At 43.7% G+C, this 9,535-nt stretch overlaps 2 protein-coding genes across 2 annotated transcripts in view; one reads left to right on the top strand and one right to left on the bottom strand.

Moving 5' to 3' along the window:
• Window positions 1-807: 807 nt before the first annotated feature.
• LOC118748535 (putative Dol-P-Glc:Glc(2)Man(9)GlcNAc(2)-PP-Dol alpha-1,2-glucosyltransferase) lies at window positions 808-2,739 on the top strand. Its single transcript, XM_036483055.1, has 5 exons — window positions 808-1,100; window positions 1,168-1,492; window positions 1,551-1,693; window positions 1,749-1,925; window positions 1,982-2,739. Exons 1-5 carry the CDS (start codon window positions 945-947, stop codon window positions 2,531-2,533), a joined length of 1,353 nt encoding a protein of 450 aa, XP_036338948.1. The 5' UTR covers window positions 808-944; the 3' UTR covers window positions 2,534-2,739.
• Window positions 2,740-2,758: 19 nt separating this feature from the next.
• Window positions 2,759-9,535, bottom strand: part of LOC118748532 (phosphatidylinositol 4-kinase alpha) — a 50,211-nt gene continuing 43,434 nt past the window's right edge. Inside the window, exons 4-11 of the mRNA XM_036483053.1 lie at window positions 8,541-9,036; window positions 7,466-8,440; window positions 6,596-7,398; window positions 5,241-6,191; window positions 4,250-5,166; window positions 3,997-4,185; window positions 3,684-3,930; window positions 2,759-3,628 (exon numbers count right to left, since the gene is read on the bottom strand). Coding sequence (XP_036338946.1) covers window positions 3,243-3,628; window positions 3,684-3,930; window positions 3,997-4,185; window positions 4,250-5,166; window positions 5,241-6,191; window positions 6,596-7,398; window positions 7,466-8,440; window positions 8,541-9,036 — 4,964 coding nt within the window. The 3' untranslated portion in view covers window positions 2,759-3,242. The remainder of the gene's footprint in view (window positions 3,629-3,683; window positions 3,931-3,996; window positions 4,186-4,249; window positions 5,167-5,240; window positions 6,192-6,595; window positions 7,399-7,465; window positions 8,441-8,540; window positions 9,037-9,535) is intronic.

Here is a 9,535-nt window from a genome sequence, read left to right as displayed (position 1 = left end):
TAATAAGCTAATTTCGTTTTATTTGACCAAGATTTAGCTATTTGCTTGTGTGCCTAATGTAAATATGTGCAAAGGTGCTTGCTTGCTTTTTCGTTTAATTAATTAATTGGAAATGGGAATTACAGTTACAAGGAATGGAATATTATAGGTTCATTCCTTATCTTTTTGGACTAAAATCTGAAAAGTGTCAAAATGCCAGAGCGTAAGCAAAATGCGCTCACTAAAAAAGAATAACAGGAAAAGTAAAGGAACGCAAAAAACCAAATTTTTAGTCCAAAGAATGGCAACAACAAAACTAACGTCAAATAAAAACAGAAATGTATGTACAAAACACATTCACACAAGCACAAGCACAATAAACACTTGCTATATCAATTATTTTTTGCCTCCTTCCAATTTCAATTCATTTCTTTTACTTTTTAGATTATTCTCACTTTTAGCGTATTCTTTAATTTCCGTTAATTTAAATTCAGTTGAGTTTGACACTTTTCAGGATTTTGCCAGAAAAAATTCTTCTGACTAAATCTGACTACTTCGGACTGATGAGAGTCACTCTCACTGACTGTTGCTCTCTCATTTTTTCTGTCATTTCCGAGTTAAGGAACGCTTTTTGGACTAAATCTGACTACTTCGGACTTTTTCTGACTATTTCTGGGAGATAAGGAACGCTCCTTATATGGGACCAAATGCAACAGGGTGAAACCAGTGTTTATCACCCTATACTTCCGGTAGTGCTATCCAGTGACGTCCGGTAGTGCATTCCAGTGGAAGTTTTGTGATCTATCCCTGTTCTGACATTCATTCTTGTTTTTGTTTTGCACCATCATTCGCGCCGGGTTGTCAGTGGATTTCTTATATATATCAACATCATTTGCGATATATATAATTTGTTTTCTGTTAGCCGTATTTTGCAATTTTAAAATACATAGCTGGGTGGTACGAATATGCAAAAGTACTTCTGGCCGGTACTGCTGCCCATTCTTTTTCTGGCATACTCGCTGCCGCTGTTCCTGCGCGTCTACGCCACTGCTCCGAACGTAATCGATGAGGAATTCCACCTGCGTCAGGGATTGCATTTTTGCAATAAGCGTTTTGATGTAGTACGTTATATTGAATTACATACTTCTATACATGTGTTATTAAACTTGCCTGCCATTATATTTGTAGTGGGATCCAAAAATTACCACATTCCCCGGTCTCTACCTTTTCTCGCTGATTCTGATACCATTGAACGCTTGTACGGAATTGGGCTTGCGATGCATATCGCTAGCAGCCGCAACAGTAAATGTTGTGACGCTATATAAAATACGTCGCCGCTTACTTGGCAGTGCGCACGGGCAGCTCGCTGCGCTGGATGCCATCACTTTGGGTACTTTGCCGCCGCTGTATTTCTTCAGTCATCTATACTATACCGACACACTATCGCTAACAACGGTGCTCTTATTCTACTATTATTGGCACAAGGAGTCGCATTTACAGGCGGCAGTCTTTGGTAAAAGCTACGCACTGTTCCTTATTATAAGTATTGCTTTATGTCGTCCTACTTACAGGTGCGACTAGTGTGCTGGTGCGTCAGACCAATGTGGTCTGGGTGGCTATGTGCTTTGCTATAATGGCACTGGATGTGATGAGCGGCAACTATGCGCGTGTCAAAGGTATTAAAAAGCAGCAGGTAGAGCTGCTTAATCCAAAGGTTTGTGTATTTTCCATACTGAGACTTTGATTATAAATTGTACGGTGAAGTTTAGGTGCTTTGGGACATGCTCACCTCATACAGACTGCTAGGGCGCAGCATTTGGCAAATTTTGCGTAAAGGCTGTTACTACCTCATCATTATACTGCCGTTTGTGTTCTTCGTGTTTCTCAATGGCTCCATTGTCATAGGCGATAAACGCGCACATGAAGCCACCATGCATTTACCGCAGGTTTGTTAGACAGGCCAAATCTTTTAATATTTAACTATTTTTTTCTTTATTCATAGATATTCTACTTCAGTCTCTTTGCGGCGTTCTTCGGCGTCTCCAATACAATGCATGAGTGGCAGTCCACCCTGCGTTGGTTGTCGCGCGAAAAATTAATTGTGCTTTTCTTGCTCGGCGTTGGAGTACTCACGGTCAAATGGAATACGCTCGTCCATCCATATTTGTTAGCCGACAATCGTCATTACACCTTTTATATATGGAATCGTTTCTACGGCCGCTATTTGTGGTTCAAGTATGCTATGGTTCCTGTTTATGTATTTGCTTTGGCGCTGCTACACTGTGGCCTGCGGCATATGCGCACCAGCTTTAAATTGATGTTTTGGATTGCAACGCTGCTGGTTTTGTGCTTCCAGCGTTTGCTGGAACCACGTTACTTTATCATTCCTTTCGTCTTGTACCGCTTGCACACACAGCCGCTTGCTAAAAGTCGTTGGGCAGAGTGGCTGGAGCTGGCCAGCTATGTGGGGATCAATGCGCTCACATTTTTTATATTTTTTACCAAAGAAATCACTTGGATGGACTTCAAGGAACCACAGCGCATTATTTGGTAGAGATTAGAGCAACTTAGAAGTTAAATGCGTTAAGAGGGCGAGGCCCCAAATATAAAGGCTATTTAGAAACAGCATTGTATTTTTATTTAATTAAACAAAGTGCTGCTTGAAGTCGCAAAACACTTGCAAGCTAAGCGCCCAGGAAAAAATACAAAACTTCTCGATTTACTTAAATAAAAGACAACATAATATTCGAGGAAATTTAACCTGGAATATTTTATTTTAACGGCTTTGAATGTGGGTTAATATATATGTATATTTATATTTGAACTTGTTGCTAAGCAATAATACCACTAATATTTATTTTTCAAGTAAGTATACATTAATATATATTAGTTTGAAACATGCATATTTCAAGTATACATTGATAAATATTAGTTTCAAACATTCATAGTGAAATAATATGCAAGTACTGCATACGCCAAACTTGGTAATACATTATAGTCGCGCCACAACAACGCTCCTATGAATTGGTAAAATATAAGTCATAAGCTTAAAAACTAAAAATAACAAATTCGCCGTGCAAAACAATCATTAACTATTTCGAAGAAGGAAAAACCCGTCGTACCGTATTTCCTCAACACCTTTTCAACTCACTTTACCACCAATATCTTTAGTAAAATTATAGCTCATTCACTTATGTGCCCACCTGACCACCATTTTCTCTCTGCAAACACTCATTCCTCCTCGCATTTTACCGTAACACCGCTTAATAGGGAATCTGATTCTGATAATACTGTATCATATCGTAGGTGCGCGTGCGGAAGTTCTGATACGAGTTTCTTATAACCGCTAGCATATGCGCCTCAGCTTCCTTATTATTCTTAGTTGCGACAAAGCGCTGCTTCAACAAGTTAATGGTTTGGCCACGGAAGCACGGCAACCCGGTGTCAAGCATAAGTGAGACCAGCGAGACGATGGCATCCTGATAGGGCCGCACTGCGAGAAAAGCTTGTACACACAATTCACAGAACCACTTGAAGGCAGGTGCTTCCATTTTTCCGCCCATAATCATAACCATTTCGTCGGTGAGCTTCATATCGGGCTCGAAGCCGATGTTTCCACCGGGCGAAGATTCAAACATAAAACCGAAATCTGCAGCGTAAGGAAGTTGAAAAACCTCAAATCAAGTACCTAAAAACTAACTCACCAATGTGTATGACATGCCCATCTTTGTCGATCATTATATTGCCGTTATGCCTGTCCTTGATCTGCAGCAAGTAACCGACCAAGGAGTATGCCGCCATGGACTTGACAAAGTTTGCGCGCGCCGCCTGGAATTCTCTGGAACTCTCATCGCCGTATTGATGCAGAAAATACTCGTAGAGCCCGGAGTCAGTTTGGCGACCTAGCTGATCGCGCGACTTTGCATTTGGCACGCACTCAATGACGCCGCACTAAAAGTAAGTGCAAATCAAAAAATATTCCTTTCAGAGCGCTACTCAGCTGCCGCAAATACTTACGCCCGGTGCTGTGGCTACCACGCGGTATGGAAAGAGGAAAAGCTCTAAGCCTACTTGCTGGAATATATTCTTAAATATTGTTATGACCTGCAGCGCCAGTATATCCTGCCGCACATCGTCGCCCACTTTGAAAATGGCAGCTTGCCATGACTCAACACCTAGCGTCATCTTGGCGTCTTCTTGCGAGTTCTGGCCAGAGGCAAAAATGTTTGTTATTTATAAAGATTTAGCATAGTATGATGTAAATACTTGCCGGATTATTAGACACTTCCATGGCGCGCGTTTCAAGCTCGGTTATGCCGCAGCGATAAACGCGGAACCGCGCCAAGTATGGCGCCTTTGCAGCGCTCTGCATCGGCGTGCCGCTGTTGTAGTCGATGTCTAGTACCATTGCCTCTGGATTAGAGGGTAGATAGCAGCCAGGTTGAACTTGTATGCGCTTCAATGCCGTCAAACAGGCATTCTTCCGCTCGATGCCTTTCGGGAAGGAGCGTATTTCGCCTGAAACAGCCGTAATCTTGCCAAAGAAATCGAATTCGCGCTCATAGAAGCGCTTAGCGGCACCCGAGAAAGAGGATATAATATTCTGTGACAACGCTTCCAAACAGTCATACAAATTCGGATCTTTATGCTGTTGATCTTCGTCCATAAACATGTTCGTTTGCATATTCCAAATGAGTTGATGCGCCACAATTTGCGATCGCTTCGAAATATTTTTGATGAATTCAGCAACATAGCCCATAGTGTCGTGGCGCAAGGCCTGCACCAATTGCGGAATGTATGGCAATACGGACTCGGCTTGGTAGGAGCTCAGCGTCTTGACGGCGTACTGCGCGGTCAGCGGATGCGATGGATATTGCCTCGAGAAGTAAGAGAGCGCTTGTATTGGATTCACAGGCGCCCAGGAGAGTATGTATACTAGGTCGGGGCTTTCGTGCAGCAAATTTTTCGTGTTGCATAGATACTTGAGTGCCTCTGGTATGTGGCTGACAGCAATGGGGTCAGCGCAAACCAAACGCGAGATTTCCTCTTCAATCGAGTCGGCGCTTTTGATGCGCAGCGGCAGAAAAACGGCCAACGCTGGATTGTAGGCCCAGGCCAGACGGGCGTAGTCGCGCCATAAGTTGGGTTTGGAGGGACGCGCTCGCCACTCATTCACCTGCTCTTCGCCTGTACGGGGAGTTCAGAAGAAGAAAAAATTTTTTCAAGTCAATGGTTGTCGACTACACTCCAAATCCACTTACCGGGTATTGCCAAATCAGGCAGACTATTTGGATTGTACCATGTGATGAGGAATTCCAGCTCCACAGCCAACAATTCCAAAATCAAATTGCGTTTCTTCATGTAGTCCTTGTCGTAAGAGTCCTTTTGATAAGGTAGTCGTTTCGAGCGATTCGATCGCTTCGATAGCGTCGATGTGGAATGCGGTATTGTGTTGTACCAGCCGCCAGTGCCACCGGTCGACATCGAACGCGCCACATCGCCAGCACTGATGAGCGAAGCCGTCTCCGCATTCTGTCTCACCGAGAGCATTTGTGTCGAAGCTACCGCCGTAATATCGTATTCGCCCATCTCCGAGGTGACTAAATGTTTCTTCTCGCTGCGCATCGTCTGCCAGAATTTCAACAGTATCAAAATGTCATCCAGCAATTGTTCCTTGCTCTGATTTGGGCATGTGGGCGGTCCACAAAAGTAGTCCAATGCATTGCTATAGATACGTTCGCGCAGTATATTACGCGCCAGAGAACGCGGTATTGTATTGCCTTGGAGTAGCGAGAGGCCGCATTGCAGTAGCTTGAAGCGACATCCGACTGTCGACACTTGGCGATTCTGTTTCAAATTCTTAGAGATGGGCAGACAGCGATGCAGCAGCAGACAAAACATTTCCACCTTGTCGCGATTACAATACTTAGCGGTATCCACCATTTCGGAGAGCAGTTGTAGCCAGATGATATGTGGCGCAATTTGTATGGGCTTGGAGACCAGCTTGCAGCCCTCGTAGGCGGCAAGTGGTATGGTGGTCTCCACCTCGTCCGAGAAGAGACCCAACTTCTTTTCAAAGGTCGTCTGCCAGGCGCTAACCATTTCCTGGATGAAGCAGAGTTCAAGATCTTGACGCGCTGTCAACACCCACTGCCAGCATTCCACGGCCGTTTCTACGGCATATTCCGTAAAGAGTTCCACTTGAGAGGTGGCTGAGAAAAAAAAGGGTTGTCGGGGGTAGAGAATGAGAAACAAATATTAGAAAAAATCAAGGTCAAAAACGTTTTGAGAAAGTCTTTGTAACTATAATTAGTCTTATAGAAATTTAATGCAAACTAATTATTTATGTTGTTGTTTTTGTTGTTTTAGCAGCATACAAGTTCGTTAAAGAGTTTTTGCCGAGTGTTGCTGGAGTGACAGTCCTTGGCCAAATATAAATCTGGGTGGTTCCGGTTACGTTACAAAAATTATTTATAAACATATTTGCTCTAAATGCTATAGTTATGTTTTATCCAGACAATGAATAGTTTTGAAGCTCATATAATATTTCTTTTCTATTACAACATTTAGTTCATTCCATAAATTTTTATTTCATACATCAACTTTTTTGACTCACCCACTGCATGCAACAGCTTTCGATTCACATCCGAGCATATGATCAAGTAGGCAGTGGCACGCCACAACGCGCCGCGATGACGCGCATCACTCTTATCTGCGCAGGCATCCCAAACATCCTTTACCAACCGATCGGCCAAGCCGGCCTTATCCTCCTCACTCAGCACCGACAGCAGCCCAGAGATTTCGCCTGCATATTTGCTACGCAAACACAACACTGACACGAAACGTGGTGTGTTGCTGTTCACACAGTTCGGACGCTTGCTGATCGAAGGCAAAGCATTCGGATAAAGACTATTACTGCTCACGACCGAATCAAAGGCTAAAGCCAAGCCGCTGTGGTGTGCCAGCACCGGTGTTGGTATCTGATTTGGGTATTCTTGAAGGTGAGAACGTGTAGAACGCGGCGCCCATTTCATGGCTTCGTTTACAATGCCCTGGCAACGATCAGCAAAGTCCTTGACTCGACTTTCGCGTGCTGGCAATGAATCCATGAGCTGAAGCGTGTAAGGTGTAGAAACAACACGCAGTGTGGGCGTCTCTTCGTTCGGATCGAGCGTTAGCGAGAATGCAAGCAGTTGGAGAATATCCAACATGCACCAGAGTACGCGGCGATTCCACAATAAATGTGGAAATTTATCGACTAACTGTGATAGATACTGATCGGCGACCAGCTGGATTTGCTTGTGTATGTGATTGAAATAGACAAGCAGCAGCATTGCCTGTGATTCTAGCACCTTTTCGCGTATTTCGTCTTGGGCGAAGAGCACATTGCGGAACTTCTCGAATACCTGATCGGCAACGCTGCAAGAGGAAAGAGTTTTAATGTAGCGTTTAATTTTATTGCGTGCATAACTGGTTCGCCACTCACCACTTCACGCACTGCCAGATACCAGATTTGTCCTTTTGAAGCGCATTATCGCATAGATAACTTAATATCGGCTCCAAGCTGGGCTCTTCTGAATTCTCCACGCGCAACGTTTCTAGCCAGTACACACTCAAGAGATAGGTGCATTGCGCGAATGTCAGTTTGTTGATCGACGCAGTCACATCGGCTGGGGGATGCTCCAGCAATAACAGTATCTGACTACGCAACTCATTCAAACTCACCGAATCACTCTTGATCGCCGATGTGTAGTTCAATTCGCGCATGTCGGACTTGTGTGTCGTCTGCGAGATGAGTAAGGGTGATTTGGCTGCAATCTGTTGCACTCCTTGATACCAATCGGCTGGCCAGAGGCGAGCATTTGTAAAGCCCATGACCACACAATACACCCAGAAATCCTTGAATAGTTTATGCAAGCGCATACGTGGATTCTTGATCGGCGGTAGGCGACGCACCAACACCGCAATCACCGGTATTAACATACCCAAATTGCCGGCGCTGGAGCTGGCCTTCTGCGCGCCCGGTGCATTGTTGTCATAGGAGCGCTCCCCCTCCAGACCGATCTGCACAAAGAGTTCGAGCAGTTTGCCCAATAATTCGAGCATTTCCGAGTCACCCTGTATATTGGCCGCAATATTACCCAAAGCATTGACCACTGCATCCGACACGTTATTGAATTGCTTACGATGTTCCTGATCCGATGTGTAGGCCAGAGAAGCCGACTGAACGGTGACGCGCGAAAACATTTTCATAATCTCTTCGAAAACATGAGGCTCACACTGCGAGATGATCATGCAGCCGAGTTGATCAACGATAAGCGCATTCTGCTCGGAAGGCACCTTGCAAAAACGTTGAATGAAGAACTGCAAGATGTTTTGTGTGGTCTTCGATGTGTCCTTGAGTGTGACGGCGACGTGACCAAGCATTACTATAATATTGAGACTCACCAATGTCGATTCGCTAAGTCATGGGATAATAAAAGGGATAGTTAAGGAATGAAAGCTAATTTAGAATCAAACTTGTTTGGTTTTTGGCATACTTAGTCAAGCTATCTACTTACGATTCGTGCTTCTCTGCCGTGAAGAGTCGATTCGAAAGATTGGCCACCAAAGCTGGCACACAATACTGATCCAAGGTGTGCGCAGAACGTAATGCAATGCTCAAATTTTCAATGGCTGCGTCGCGCAATGCCTCGAAGGCCGCCTGCCCCGAGCGCATGCCCGCATGCTTCTGATTCTCACCATAAATATCAACCGTCGAACGTGATTCGCTATTTTGTACGACGATCTTGAATGGCGCCAGCTTTTCCTTCTCCTTCTTCTGAAGTGCGAGCGTCTGTTGGGAATAAGCATGCAATTTCGCCAATATTGGACTGGGATCGACTAAAAAGTCACGCAAGTACGATATCGACGTGCCAGCGATGTTGGGAAACTTTTGCGCCAGTTTGCCGAGTCCCTCGAGACAAACCATCAGTAACGGCATGTGGTCCAACACAATTTTGTGACTCAGTACTGAGTTAAGCTTTTGCGAAAGTCGACCGCATAACTTGTCGGCCTCTAAAAAGGAAATTTAATACTGTCAATATATTGATGGAAGGCAATATGGAACCGCAAAAGGGAGTAAATAAGAAAAGGAAGTACATATAGTTAACGCTATAAACTGCATTCAAAAAACAACAACGTGTATTGGACAGACAATGGAATAAGATGAGGCTATCTCTTGATCACTACAGCACTGTCGTGATAATGAATGGAACGATAATATGCATGTCCAAATTAGTACTCGCATGATTTTATTTTTTTTATTTTTTCAGTATGAACGTTTTAGCATGCGCAGAACCGCACAAAAAATCGGTTCGAAACAAAACAAAAAATCTTAAAAAATTAACAACCTTTTCTTAATAAAATTTTTAAACCCAACTGCAATGAAGGTACATTGTACTCATCATCAACTGAAAATATAATGAATAATTCAAATTAAATAAAATATTACAAAATAAGTACCCAAAGTATGTAGAATGTAATTACACCAAATTATTGATATGTTGTTTTTTTT

Source organism: Rhagoletis pomonella, unplaced genomic scaffold (assembly GCF_013731165.1).
Source record: "Rhagoletis pomonella isolate Grant_MI unplaced genomic scaffold, Rhpom_1.0 Rhpom_scaffold_00013, whole genome shotgun sequence".
NCBI classification, from domain to species: domain Eukaryota; kingdom Metazoa; phylum Arthropoda; class Insecta; order Diptera; family Tephritidae; genus Rhagoletis; species Rhagoletis pomonella.
This window is presented reverse-complemented; position numbering and strand designations above follow the sequence as displayed.